Source organism: Grus americana, chromosome 1, assembly GCF_028858705.1.
Source record: "Grus americana isolate bGruAme1 chromosome 1, bGruAme1.mat, whole genome shotgun sequence".
NCBI classification, from domain to species: Eukaryota; Metazoa; Chordata; class Aves; order Gruiformes; family Gruidae; genus Grus; species Grus americana.
Window position 1 is genome coordinate 15,898,054 of NC_072852.1, and position 15,315 is coordinate 15,913,368.

General features: G+C 39.1%; 1 protein-coding gene across 1 annotated transcript in view; it reads left to right on the forward strand.

Annotated features, from left to right (window-relative positions):
• The window catches only part of PRKAR2B (protein kinase cAMP-dependent type II regulatory subunit beta), a 91,046-nt gene that overhangs the window by 59,704 nt on the left and 16,027 nt on the right, over window positions 1–15,315 (forward strand). Inside the window, exons 3-4 of the mRNA XM_054812795.1 lie at window positions 9,484–9,536; window positions 10,689–10,772. Coding sequence (XP_054668770.1) covers window positions 9,484–9,536; window positions 10,689–10,772 — 137 coding nt within the window. The remainder of the gene's footprint in view (window positions 1–9,483; window positions 9,537–10,688; window positions 10,773–15,315) is intronic.

A 15,315-nucleotide genomic window follows, 5' to 3' on the forward strand; every position in this document is an offset into this window, starting at 1 on the left:
TTCAGGAACAGACTGCTACAGTGTGGAGCACTTATTTACATTTAATTACTTCTATGATTTTAGCATTTTCTTTCTTTGCAAATAATTCCCAGTTCTTTCTACCTGCCCTGTCCTATGTCTGACTGACTCTTACATCTCACCTTCAATGTCTTCTCATCACTCCAAAATTTGAATACTTCCTTTTCTGGCATTTCTCTCTACTTGTATTTTTCTCCCATTTTCTGTTTTTTTATTTTGTTGTATTAATAGTTTCATGTTTTACTGTGCTAGGTTTGTAAATTCAGTGGTGTCTTTCTGCACACATCTTTTGTATTTAACCCATAATTAAAAATACTTATTTTTAAAAATTAAAGCCCAAATACACATATTTCATTTGACAACCAAAACTAATGCCTCCTTTTCAGATATTTTGCAAGATTGAGGGTAAGACATGAGTGGACAAGCCAAAGAAGAGATTAAGAGAGATTAATGGGTAATAAATTCAATTGAATGTCTATTTCTGTTTCCTCTTTAAGGTATTCAATATATATGATTTTGGCATCAAGTTTGAAAAGTTTGGCTATGGTAGGTTTTCAAGAAGTGGCCAGGTATTCTATCGACCACTTTAATGTGTCTTCAGATGTATTGGAACTCATCTAAATAGTTTCTTGTTGAAGTTTACATAGTTTAGTAAAAATCAACAGTAAACATTTTATCATTTTGGCTCTATTATATGAAACCTGTCATGATGTACAGTATAAATTACAAACACTGTCAGACAGGACAGATAATTCATTTTGGGTAAAATCAAGCTGTTATTGTGGTTTACTGCAGTGTATGTAGTTTCCTTTAAACTGTGCTGCTATGTTACCAATTTAAAAATGGAAATATGTACATCTCCGGATGTTCACTCTGGAGACAAACAGTTGTAGCTTTGATTTTTAAAATGTTTGCAGCAAATCAGGTTTCAAAGCTGTTTAGTATTTGAAATGTATTTAGAATCCTGAAAAATATTTTCATGTAAAATAATATTAAATCTAATTGTATAAAGCAGATACCACATAGGCAAAAAGATTAGGTTGCATTGTTCAGAAGGAGTTTTTTACTAGCTACAATTTATATTTATTCACTTTCTATGTAAGGGATGAGTTTTCTAGTGGGAAAATCTCACTCTCTGAGATCTTCCTGATGCTGGCTTTTCAATAAGAAAAAAAAATAAAAAATCTGTAGTTGATGGCTATGAAGTATTAAATATGGGAGGAAGAGCTGGGTGCAGTTCTGTTTTTATCCTGTAGTATTAGAAAATACAAAGTTGAAATGTATGCAAAGAGCTCTGTGTCTGCTCAGACTTTGTCAAATATTTATGCGTATTTCAGATATGTCCCAAATAACACACTGTAGCACTGTGAACTGCTTGGACTCATATGAGAATGGGAACAGAAGGTTATTCAAGTCAACATCGGAGCACAGTATGTTGCTATATGGTATGCTACTCTAGCTATATTGGGAAAGCTTACAGAGTAAGTAGTACATGGTATATACCGGCAAACTCTTCCGGTGGAAGTGCGTTTTACTTCTGTAATGATTTTATAGTTTAATAACTACCTGCAGTGTTCTGGACACTGTAATGTGTGTTTGTGCTGGTTTTCACTAGTCAGACGGATGAAGTCAAGCACTTCCTGAGAAGCCAAGCAAAACTGTCTCCTACCATCAGCTAGAAACCTGGTTGTTTTTTTAGCTCCATCTTGACAAATTACACAGTTATGGAAAGAACTGAAATAGTTCTAGAAAGAGGATTAAGTACTATGTAAGTCCTTAGGGAAATTCTGTTAATGCCCCTTTCTGGTTCCCTATTTAAAAATAGGGAAGTCTTCTCAGCTACTTATGGTGAAGTTTGAATATACTGTTTCCATGGAGGAGCCTATTTAGTGATTCAAAGCCCCGTGATTTCAGGGAAGAGCGTGCATCTTTGACCCAGTGATGAGCATGTTAGCTGTGATGCAGAGTGCTTTGGCCTCTGGAGTACAGGAAGGTTCTGTGGTCTAACGCGTTGCAATTTTCACTGTTATATACCAAATAATATTAAGGAACTTGTGCAAAGGTGCCCACACATGAATAATTCAAGTGGGATAAAGTTATCCAAAAATGTCTTGCGTGGGCCATCATGTTTCTTCAAATAGGCTTTCATAGTGTTCAGTACAATCTTGACGAAATCCCTGCTTTGGTGTGAGGATTGGTGAAATATGAATAAATCTCACGTGGACTCTTAAACAGAGAATCCTTGAGAGGTTCTGTGACTCACTATTGGCAGGGACCTCATTCAAGATGCTACATGTTATATTAGGCACTTCATGTTATTTAGAAATGCTGGAGGAAATATCTTGAAGTTTGACTAATTAGAAATAGCATGGGTAGCAGATGGACAAGAGAAAATACTGTAGAAAAGTTGATTGTGTGAGTGTCTGATTTCTTGCAAGCACATAGTGCAGGCTGAGCAAGGTCTTCCAACTCTGACAAAAGGTTTTGCCATCGAGCTGCGTAGCTGAGCACAAACCCGCTGTTTGGTATGTGTTCGTGACTATCAGGTGGTCTTTGGAGAATTTCAGTCTATACACTGAAAGCAAGAGTAGATAACTGTCCTTCATGAGCAACTGATCTTGAAACAGGCTGTCTTGGCAGTGCTCCCAAGACTCCGATTCTGTCAGTCTCCGCCTAATGAACTGAAGGCTACCTTCCTGATAATTAAGAGGAAACAAGCTGCCTGGATTTTACCCAGCTTTGGATTTTTAGGCTGCTGTTGTGAGCACTTAGCGATTTGTTTTAGGTAGTGGACCGTTCATAATTCATTACCCCATAAATCTGGTAGATTGAAGGGGAATTTCTTCAATTTTTCGTTTGTTGCATGTGAGGAAATCTCGAGAATATTCATGTGTCTGTGATTGTCAGACCTTATTTCTGAGCATACATACTTTATGCCAGTTTGGATAGCATTTGTAATGTAAATGCTTTATGTCTAAAACAGTAATAGCAGGGAATTGCAAGGTATCAGGCATTCTGTGTATTAATTCGCCTAATTATGCCTAGATAAAGTTTCAGTTTAGTGACCCTATCAGGCATAGGTGTTTCATAGATGCCTTCTTTTTGACACTGTCATGGGAAATGATACCCCTGGCGTTCATAGTTTGTTCCAAATTAGCTTATATTTAAAGTAAACTTAACTCCTTGAAATAGTTCCAGGGTTTTGCACAAATGGTGGATCTCAGCAGCAGAGCCAGTTGGTATTGCCTTATTATATCATGTGTGGAATCAGATAAATTTTATTTCCTCCCATCGTGTGCTCCGATAGAGGAGAAAGTTGATCTCCTTTCTCTGGGTTGTTCTTCAGTCCTTATGTTTGCTTACAGCTCTTCAATTTCATCTTCCATGTGGTCCAGTCAAAATCAGGTCTAGAAATAATAAGGGACTTGATAGTTGCAAGCATCAGAGACCATGACCAGTTATTTCTCATTGCTACCATCGCACAGGGTTGCTTTTGTTTAAATAAAAACTACTTATGAAATTGGGATTTTGGGGTGCAGGGCTTTCTTGCTAGTTCCTCCTGCAGTGGTAGGAACTGGTAAGATCTTAAAAAATGGGTTTCTGTGTCAGAAACTTTGGAGGTCCAGTAGTATTTGTGGTCTAGTTTGGAACTACCACCTGCCATGCAAGGAATCTCTGTGCACCATGTTTCTAATCTGTGTTTAGTAGATGAAAAGAAGTCTGTCCTGACAAATGGAAAAAAAAAATCTCACGCTGCCATTAAGTCACTTAGCAATTCTCGTGTGGCTAAACCAGGGAAGTGACATTTTTGCTGTACGAGGGGATGGGCATAGCTGTCGTAATTAGGGAATTTTGTAGGGACGTATGACATGCTGGCGTAACTACAGTGGTTAGAGATGGTCTGTTTTCATGTTCAAGCCTGATAGTTCTGCTGGCAAAACTGTAGTCTTGATTTGCCCTGAATGGCATGAGGAAATATTTCCACAGCTCTCTTTATCTTGTAAAATTCTTTGTAATATGCTTTATGACTCGGGGATTCTGTGCTTTGGAAAGGTTACACACATACTGGTTGTTTTTCCTGCCATGTTTTGAGTATAGTACATTATTTTGTGATTATATATGAATTTTCATTTATTTCATTATTGATAACTTATTTCCTGATACAACAAGGGAATAGATAGAGCACAACTAACATTTTTTTGTGATCTTACAATTACTAACTGTGTGTTAATTTTCTTTTTAGAATTCATTTTTATCTGAAGTGACTGTATTTCTGGTTTTGAATATAAAAAGTATTTACTGGCTGAAAACCAGAAAATTGACTTGACTTGGGGTGATAGAAATTATAAAAGCTTACCTCTTCTTGCTGACAAAGCAATCCATTTAGAGTTGTGTGCAGCTTTCAGTGCATGTGTATTTTAATAATGCACTGCCTTTTGACAATTCAGATTTTTTCCTACAACTACTTTGTGTTGATGTATTTGGGCTTGTTTGTGTCCATCTTGGAGAATTATATGTGAAATGTAACCCTTAGTTGGAAAAACTGATTAAAAATAGTTTCACTTAATTGAGCTTAGCAACCAATGGAGAAATACGGACAGTGTTTGTATCACTATTTTTAATGCAGTAATTACTCATGAGGTGAACTAGGTCCCTAAGAACAGTATCGGGACTGCTTTTTGAGCAATGGTGTGAGTATTGCATTCAGCAGTGACATGTAGCAAAATGTGGCAGGGCATATGAGCATGAGGAAGTCACTATGTCCTGTGTACTGTCGGGAGTATGGAATGAGCTGGAGAGGTAGAAAAATAAAATACTGAACATGATGAGTATTGCAGCCATCAGCAGTGGAATGGTTCAGAATAATTAATGTCTGTGCTGCCAGTCAAGCCTTAGACAAAAGAGATGGGGACCACAGACTGTCTCCCTGGAATACCCGAAGTGAATAAAGAAGGTGTGTTATTGCATGAGCAACGTGTTGTCATCATCATCAGATGATGAATTTCCTTGTTTTCCAAGAAATATGGACTGAATGGAGAAGTGAGGGAATCAGTCTTGCAGCTTGTTATAACTAACAGGACTCATCTCAAGAGGGATAGGGTTTATCTCAGCCGCTTAGTCATGTTTTTAATTCATTTAACCTTAATCTGGACATGTAATACAGGTTAGATGAATCACTTCATAAACATGCCAGTTTCTCTCCAATGACTGTAGTTGGAATGAGATGACTTCTGCAGATGTGGATGTCTATAAAAGAGGCATCTCAGTTTTAGATAGTTTATGTTATTGAGATTCTCATGTGCCAAACCCCAGTGTTCACATCATGAAATTCAGTGGACCGTAGTCATGTCAGAAACCACATTTCAAAAACAGAAGTAAAACGTATCACGTTCTTCCATGAGACATCTAGTGGTATGCACTTATAAATTAATATCTTACTAGACTATGAAGTCTGTAAGACAGGCCACTGAAATAAGCAATGAAGGAAAGAAAAGTCTATATTTAAAACCACAGAGCCACAGCATTGGTATAATCTTTAATTTGCGACCCAAATGAAAGATGCATCCTTGACTATGGCAAAAAGATAAGCCAAAGCAAAATAAGTACAGAATTGTAACCGGAAGAGTAAGTTTCTCATCACAGATGATAAGAATAAATCATTTTAAAATTTGGGCAGATGGACACTAGCCAGGAGAAACTGCAGTTCTTAAATATATTGTCCATAATCAGTGACACAGAAGAAATATTTAATGAAGGCACCTGCTGATAATAGTTAATGAGACCGTCTGAAATGAGCTTCTAGCAGAGAAGAGTGAAGTTAGAGCAGAGACACTAGATGAGACGGAAGACCTCAGGAACATACTCTTTCTGGACTGATCCTGCTTCAGGCTATGTGAAAGGGACTGATAAGGTGGTTCAGGATGAACACGGATGAAGCTAAATTCAGTTTCTTTTATGTGGTCTGGAAGACTGTGAAATGTTCAGCCAGGCTCTCTGAGACCTGTCAATTCTGGAATAACATCATCAAAGCTATTAAATTAAACTCCTGGTTTGTATAATTTCTTGAATGTAGAGGTTTTATCAGAGGTAAGGACAGGATGTAAGTGTACCTCTCCGGTTGAGACAGACTATTCATACACCCAGCAGCAGACTGTACTGTAATACACGTTTGTTGACTCCCATGTACACATACATGCACTAGGGCACAGAGGCTGATACCAGCTGAAACAAAGTAGTGATTTACATTATGATGGGTTATTGTGCTTACTTGGCATGTTATTATTGTTGCTATTTAAGTAAAATCCCCTGAAGTTTATTTCAGACAAGATTGAAGTAACTATAGTACCATAAAACAGTTGGTAGGAACATTTTGTTTGCATAGAGGTAAAATATTATAGTTGTTCAACAGATTGCAGACTTCCTTTGGTGGGCATTTGTAATTGTTTGGGACCAAATCCAGTTCCTAGTAAACTTGGTAGAAATCTTTCAGTCAGTTCCAGAGGGACTTGTATCAAATTTCTTTAAGTTTTTGAAGATGCCAAGTTTTAGTTGACATTTTAATGTTTGCTGGGTGCCTGATAAGGTGAGGACTAAGACTTCCTTTGGGACTCTGCATAATATGTGCAATGATATGCTTTGCCATGAAATCGTCTTAATTGGATGGAGTAGCGAGGAGGTTAATGGGTCTACCTGGTCACTGCTTTAGAACTTGTTTGTATAATAATATAGGAAATATGGGGAATAAACAAGAGGACCTGAAATCTTAATCCATGAGCAACAGTGTGACTGAACTAGCATAGCAAAGACATGGTGGGAGGCCAGAGAGGAGGAAGAGGCTGTTGCTGTTGTGTATCGGGTTCAGACACTTGTGCCGTGACCCAGCTGTAGAGGGAGTTGGACATACTGATGCTTTGTGAGTAATGCTAAAAGGGGAAAAGCTCATGGGCTCCGTCGTTATGCAGGCATTGCACAGAACACCAAGCAGATCAGGTAGGTGGGGATTTTTATTGGCAGAGTACAGGGGATGGTGATGATGGCAGATTTTAATTAATCAGTCATCTATTGGAAACCAATAAAGGAGAATACCAACTGCCCAACATGTTTTGCAATGCACTTAAGACCAAGTTGTGAGAAGGTAGGACAAGCAATTGAAGGGGAAGCATTCTATTTGATACCAATGCTAAGGGAGAAACTGTTCAAGAAAAGGGAGAGAAAAGGCAGCTTGAGTGAGAATTATCCTGGGATGACAGAACTAACAGATTTCAGGAAGGGAAAGAGGTTGAGTAAAAGAATCAGAACAACAGGTTTCAACAGGATATGAGAGGACTGTGGACAGACATAATCCTTTCCAAAAAGGAGTCTGGAGAAATGAAATTAAAGGAATTGGTTGTTCCTCAAAGAAGGAATATAAAGAGGAAAAAATGCAAATTGAGACAGTGTAGGAGAAGGACAAAAAGCATAGTAAAATAAATCTCTGTAAAATATAAGCATCTCATTTATATCAAGCACAAGAAGGAACCATGTAGAAAATTAAAACTAGTTCGTATTATTCAGAACAAGTGCAAAAGAATAATAAAAGATGTAGAGAAAAAAAAAATCAAAGAAGCTATGGCCAAAAAATGTGAACAAGAAAAGACTGTGTACAAGAAAGAACATGAGGAGTAACAGAAATTGTTCTGGAAGTATATTTCTGGTAAGAGCATGTTCCAGGAGAGTGTTGCTCTACTGCTTCACAGAAGCACATCAGTCTTCACTAATGGTATTAAGAGCATATGGAAAACTCAGCCTAGACAAGAGAAAGGACAAATCAGAGAGTACTTAATGTGTTAGGTGATCCCAGGTTAGTTGTGCCTGAGACATGCTATACTTGGAAACTGGAAGAGTTGGCTAAATCTGTCTCAGCCCTGTTAGCAATTGCCATTGAGAATCTGAAGAAGAAAAATGAGTGTGTGAAAAATCAGAAAAATAGAAAAACTGATCTGTAAAAGGGTGGGGGAGCTATGGAGGGAAGAGGTCTGTCACAGATTTACATATCATTTTTGTTCCTAGAGAAATTACAGATGAATATTCAAACATTTTGTAAGTACCTGGAGGAAAGTAACAAACAGCAATCAGCATGGGTTTGTTGGAACTATCTAATACCCCATAACGAGAGATTAAAACTTGTGGATAAAAGAAAAGGAGCAGATGTCCTACACTTGCACTTTAAGAAACTTCTGAATGCTGTCTCACAAGACTCCCCTATAAACAAGCTAGGGAACATCAAGCAGCGTCTTAATGTAAGTTGCATGGAATATAGCTGCAAAACTGGTTGGATAAGGTAACCCCCAAGCAGCTACTGCTGTTTCCCTGCCATGTGTGTATTCCACAAGAATTTATTTTAGACACTATTCTGTTTTTTCAGTAATAATCTGGATTATAGAGAGTATGCTTATTAAATTTGCAGTTCTCACAAAGTTGAGAATGGATTGGAATGATGGCGAAGAACAGGATTAGAATTGAAAATGGTCTTGACAGAGAAATGGTTTGGGGCATAAGGTAATATTTAATAGGTGTAAGTGCATGGTACTACATTTGGGCAGAATAGCCATAATACAGGACACAGGACAGCTGGGTAAGCAATGGGTTTAGAAAATGATACTTGAGTCATTAATATTACATGAGTAAACGTAATCAAGCTGTTGTGAAAAAGGTATGGATGGATGAGAAAGAAATATAGCCTGCAAAATGTATGGAGTAATTAATCTGCTATACTCAGTATTCTGCTCAGCTCAAATACTAGGTCTAGTTTTGAGCATCTCACTTCAGTAAAGATAGGGCTAATTGGAGGGAGTTCAGAGAGTGGCAAAGAGGCTAGTTAGCTGAAAAACATGACTTGTAAGGAAAAAATTGAAGAAACAGAATTATTTACCCTAAAAAGTAAAATGTAGGAGAGAAAAGTTTTTTTTAGTATGCAAAAATTACCAACCAAACAAAAAAACCCCCAACAAGCGAACAACCAACAGGGAAAAAAAAAAAACCCAAACCAACAAAAAACCCCACCCCAAACCCAAAAGCCCCGAACCACCTTGAACTTATGCAGATGAAGGGAATTATCTGATCTCTGCATCCAGTATGGATAGCTTAAATTCTAACATGAAAGAATTATTTTAGACATCAGAAAAAAAATTCTGATAGTAAGGTAAGATCACTTAGAACATGTTAAGTGAGAAATTTATAAGTATATTAGAGGTCTTTTAAAACACAGAAAAGATGTCCAAAAATGATACAGGTGTAGGTTTGTTTCACGGGCAGTTTGGAGGTAACCTGCTGTGGACCATATCAGGAGTACCTTCTGTGATTCTCTACTGGGTGTGTTACATTACTGAGTATTATTACTGTGCCACACAATGCATCTTCTGTTCTGTAAATCTTGTGAAACATTATTGTACTTTGAATTAAGATTATACTTTTTTTTTATTTCAGTGTGTGCAGAAGCTTACAATCCTGATGAGGAAGAGGATGACGCAGAATCTAGGGTATTTAATGCTTTGAGTCAAATACTTTTTCTTTTTTTTTTTTTCCCACCTCTCAGGCATTACATTTAGGAAGAAAAATATAACCAGCATTGCCATTCCTTTCCAAAAGCATCTTTATTATAATATACTTCAATAATCTCTTGGGTTTTCATGTTAAAGGAGCATTTAAAAATTCTATGTAATAGTCCCCCATGTAGGATCTGATATGAGTATTATTCTAAATTGCCACACCTTTGACACATGGTCTGTTAAGGAAATTGTTGTGCAATTATATTTGCCCAGAGGGCGCCTGCTCCTAAAAATACTTTATTGGTGTCCTCATAATCTTGCAGTAGTTTCCTCAATATTCTAGTATTTTTAATAAGGCAGAAAAAAGGTAAATTATAAAATCGCTAAGATTTTTCAGATGTGCAATGCAATAACTAATGAACTATATTTATTTCTTTTACTTATGTCACCTTTTTAAAGGGATTTACTTAGCTTTTAATATGAAATAGCGTAAGTATGACTTTAAGACAAGTTTAAATGTTTATATTCTACCTAATTTCTGGCTCGTAAAACTGCCAAAAAGGTTGTCCTGTAGTATCACAGCTTTGAAACATAGCATACCTTTTTAAGCATATGAGTTGAATAAACAACCTGATTGATAATCACATTGATCAGATAGCGGTAACTTAGTAAATCTCTGGCTCGCTCAGATAGCGTCAAGTCTGTTGTTTACTCTGTGAAACTTCTGATATAGAGTGCTATTTCACAAAATATTATTTGGGAAATAGTCATGGCAAATGGCTAAATGTAACAGTGGTGCTTTTTATAAAACATGCATGCTCCAAATATGGTTAGAGAATAGTAGAGTACTGTTTATGCAGCAATAGTTGAGATAAAGGTATCCAGAACGGCTTGCAGAAATGAACTGGATTCTACAAATGTAAAGATCTTGTTAGCTTAAATACAGCAGTGCTTCATTTACTAATGCTATGGTGATATAATGTTATCATTGCGTGTTTATTCAAATCCGGAAGGTTTTGAAATGAAAGTGTTATGAAGCGTGGCCAAAATATTGTGTAAAATGCTTAGGTGAATCAGCTCAGTCCTGCAGCTAGTGCTGCTATATGGTAACCACTTCAAAGGTTTTTCTATTATATCCCTCAGATTATTCACCCTAAAACAGATGATCAAAGAAACAGACTGCAGGAGGCGTGCAAGGACATTCTTCTTTTTAAGAACCTAGATCCGGTAAGAGATTCTTTGTAATGAACAACATTTAGCAGTGCTGCTAAGAATTAGTTCTCTTGAACAGAAGTTTACAGGTTTGACTTTTGTAAGCTCTTATGTATGCTTTCTTGAGCATTTCCTAAACTCCAGAAATGCCATTTTTGTAACTGATGCATCATGTATAGAGAGCCTTTTGTTCACCACCATGAATGATAGTCTTGAAGTACATTCATATGAATGTATACATTAATATGATTGTAAAGTATTGTATTTTCTTATTCTATTTTAAATCTTCTTGCTGTACATTTATGTATACAAACTCATCAGTTAACGGGAACGTTTAAGTTGTTTCTACTAGTTACTTTTTATCATCCAAAAGTGCGCTGAGTGCTCCATCAAAACCTAAATTTACCCCCAAAGCCTACAGTTTAGCTGTAGATGTAATTGAGCAAGCAAGTTATGAAATGGAGGGAAAGAGAAAGGCAACAGCGAGGTGTTTACATTATTATTTCACTTAATACAGATACCGTAAAAACGCTACAGATAATTTTCTTCTGTGCAGGTAATTTCCTTCTATTGCCTATAAAAATAATTATGGGCTTTTAAGAAAGCTTAAATGCACTGAATGAGTGATCTGGATCAGACGAAGGTGATAATGCTACAAAAAAGCACAGGGTTGTTTAAGGAAAAAGGCAAGTGGATCAATCAAAACATGCATATTGAGGTTGAGATGACTCACAGCACACCAAATGCTCTCCTAAGAGAATTGATTCAGTGCTGTCAGGGGAGGGAGCATGGGGAAAGGGAAATAATTATGTAGAGTTCTAAGCATGAGAACAGAAAGTTTTAAATTTGATTCAAGAGGGAGCTAATGGAAAGACCAGCTTGCAGCTCAGTTTGGAAGTCAGGTGTTGTTACAGAGAATGCACGTTATTTCGTGCTGCAGGTTTCCAGCTCCTGCTTTTGTCTGCACTAAGGCTGAGCCCTGACCCTGGGGACCTGTTCCCAGAGAGGCCCTGAGGAGCAGTGAGCCACAGACCCCCAGCTGTGCAGAACCCTGGAGTTAGAGCTGTAGCAGAGCATCAAACGGCTCAACTTAAGTGCTAATGTCTGCATTCTTGGGACACTAGGGATCCTGACACAGAAGTTTTCCTAACTCCCTCCCTCATGCCGTCTAATGGGTAGTTTATTAGCTTTTCCACTATACTTGTTCAAGACAGTCACCCAAACATTTGCCCCTTCCATTCCTGAATTATTTTTCTGCCTTTCAGGGATACAAAGTGGCTTGTGGGCATCTGCTCTGGATGTGAAATTGCTTTATTATGTATTTTCCTTATAGTTGCTGTGTCCTGGCTTCCACTTGCCTGGGCCATGGTGACGTTAGCCTGTCAATAGCATTCTGGCAGACCCCGCTTGGTTCTTCTCTGAGCAGTTCTCTCTTATGAGCCCTATGACCCAACGGATTATTGTGTGCTCCTAGAATCTGCTGTGATGTTAATTTTGAGCTACTGCTTTCCTGATTCTGGCTTTATACAGTTTCTTGGTAACATCTGCTTATAGTATCAATCCTCTGGATGAGATCTGCTTTCCCTTCCAGTGAGAACTAGATCTTCTGTCTAAATTGTCATCAATTACTTGTCATTACTAATAGTTCCCACAATCTGTTCCAGGTGTTTAGCAGAAGACTTCTTAGCTGAGTCCTTCCCTTGTGGAGCTCTGCAGTCCAAAGCCTTGAAAACCGCTCCTGGGATCTCCCAAGTCTTGTCTACCCCTCCTTTGCTCAGATTGTCCAGTGGATTAAGAACACTTTCTTCTGCTTTAAATCCTTCACAGACAACGTTCTGGAAAGTTGAATAAGATAATTTTTGTAAAGGAGTTTTTCATTATAACAACTTTACTCATAAGAGGCATTGGAAAGCTACTGAGCTCTGAAGATAGGAAGGGTATTAAAATGTAGCCTTCTTCAGTCTGGCTTGGTCCTTCTGAGGAACCGAGATCTGTAGTCCCCAGGGGACTTCTCCCACTCCTCCTTCTTGTTCTGCTGCTAGGCAGTGACTCAAGAGCTCTGCCACTGTAGTTGCAGTGATTTAAATGTTCCTCTCCCAGCTCTCTTCCTCACCTCTTCGTCTCCACCCTGCAGCACAAGCGCATGTGGTGCCAGCTGCTGCAGTTTGCTCTCTGGTGTATTAGCAAAAAAAATCTTTCATCTTGGAGAGAGAGAGATAGTATCTGCAGCTGCTAAAGCTAGTCTCGAACAAAAGTCAACCTGTATATTGATAGCATCTCCCACTGTTTCGTTTCTTGCATTGAACTTCAACCTCTTTCTGCTATAGTTCTGTGTGTGAAAAAACATTGTTTCAGAGGTCAGTGAGTTAGAGGGGAAGAGACAATGTAACATGCTTAATGGCTTTTTCCTGGTGGCCTTTTAGCAAGGTGTCAAACACCATTCCTAGATAGGAAATACAGTATAACAACAAACCCTACGGCACCATCAGAATTGTGTTCAGTAAATGATGATGAACGGAGTTCACATTTTCCTAAAACTTTATCCCACCCTAACACACTGTGTTTTAATTTGAATGGAAGGTTAAGGTAAGGGTGTCATTAAAGCAGAAGGAGAAGTTGCAGTAGTTAGGAGGTGACTTGCAGTACTGCTCAGCATTTTAATTGAAAAGTCTATCTGAACGAACAAGAGCCTTCACATAAAAGTGAAAAAGAGCAGAACCATAAGACAAAATGAGAGAGGAGAAAAAGATTACCTTCAGACTTTGGGACATCTTAAGACTTTCTAAACACACACAACACTGTCTTGAGCCTGCATTTATCTGATAGCAGTGTTTGAATATCAGATAGGTAAGCTTCATGAGAAGTATTTATAAGTATCAATATTTCACATGTTGGCTCTGATTGAAAATACAGCATATATAGCATAAAGGAACACTAGCTCTGGTATAATTCCCTAAGCAGCGCTCTATATTTTAAAGGCCAACTCTTATGAAGTCCTTAAAGTCTGTGAAGTTACTTGAATTATCTTGAAACTTTCTTTAACTTTCTGGATTGCTGAGGATGTGACTGGTCAGTTAATGTCAGTTCAGCAAGGCACTCCTGAGTTAGCTCCCTTACATAAAAAGCACTTTAAAAAAAAAAAAAATCAATATTTTAGCATTTTTTTTCACCTTTCTGGGGGCTTAATCGTGTCCCATCTGGTTGCTGTCACTCAATATCAGTTTTAGCTTGTATGTAACAGTATTGAAAAAAATTACTAGAAGAATATGGATTGAAACATGCACGTGCAAAAAGATGAGGGAAAGAGGTTTTTGCAGAGCTCTGTGGTGGGCTGACCCTGGCTGGGGCCAGGTGCCCACCAGAGCTGCTCTATCACTCCCCTCATTCACTAAACAGGGGAGAAAAAGTACAACGAAATGCTTGTAGGCCGAGATAAGGACAGGGAGAGATCACTCACTAATTGTCGTCACGAGCAAAACCGACCGAACTTAGAGAGGGAATTCATCTGATTTATTACTAAGCAAAACAGAGTAGAGGAATGAGAAATGAAATAAACTCTTAAAACACCTCCCCCCACCCCTCCCATCTTCCCGGGCTCAACTTCACTCCCGGCTTCAACCTCCTCCCCCCTCAGCGGCACAGGGGGACGGGGAGTGGGGGTTGCGGTCAGTTCATCACACGGTGTCTCTGTCGCTTCTTCATCCTCAGGGGGAGGACTCCTCTCATCGTTCCCCTGCTCCAGCATGGAGTCCCTCTCACAAGAGACAGTCCTTCATGAACTTCTCCAACGTGAGTCTCTCCCACGGGCTACAGTCCTTCATGAACTGCTCCAGTGTGGGTCCCCCACGAGGTCACAAGTCCTGCCAGCAAACCTGTTCTGGCGTGGGCTCCTCTCTCCATGGGTCCACAGGTCCTGCCAGGAGCTTGCTCCAGCGTGGGCTTCCCATGGGCCGCAGCCTCCTTCAGATGCCTCCACCTGCTCCAGCATGGGGTCCTCCACAGGCTGCAGGTGGAATCTCTACACCCCCTCATCCTTCCTCCATGGGCTGCAGGGGGACAGCCTGCTTCACCATGGTCTTCACCACGGGCTGCAGGGGGATCTCTGCTCCGGCGCCTGGAGCTCCTCCTCCCCCTCCATCTGCACTGACCTTGGTGTCTGCAGAGTTCCTTACATCTTCTCACTCCTCTCTCTGGCTGCAAAAGCTCTCTCTGTTTTTTTTTTCTTCTTAAATATGTTATCACAGAGGCGCTGACTGGCTCCGAGTGGCGGGTCCGTCTTAGAGCCGGCTGGCATTGGCTCTATCAGACACAGGGGAAGCTTCTAGCAACTTCTCACAGAAGCCACCCCTGTAGACCCCCCCTGCTACCAAAACCTTGCCACGCAAACCCAACACAAGCTCTTTGGCTGCTTTTTAGAGGACCAGATCAGGAAAGAAGCAAGAGAAATTCCAGGAGCAGAGCTGTGTGAATGAATGAATTAAAAGAAGGAAGGGGGCATTCAGATGTTTGTTTCCCTCTCCCCACACTATTAATCTAATCCATGTTAGATTAACCCATT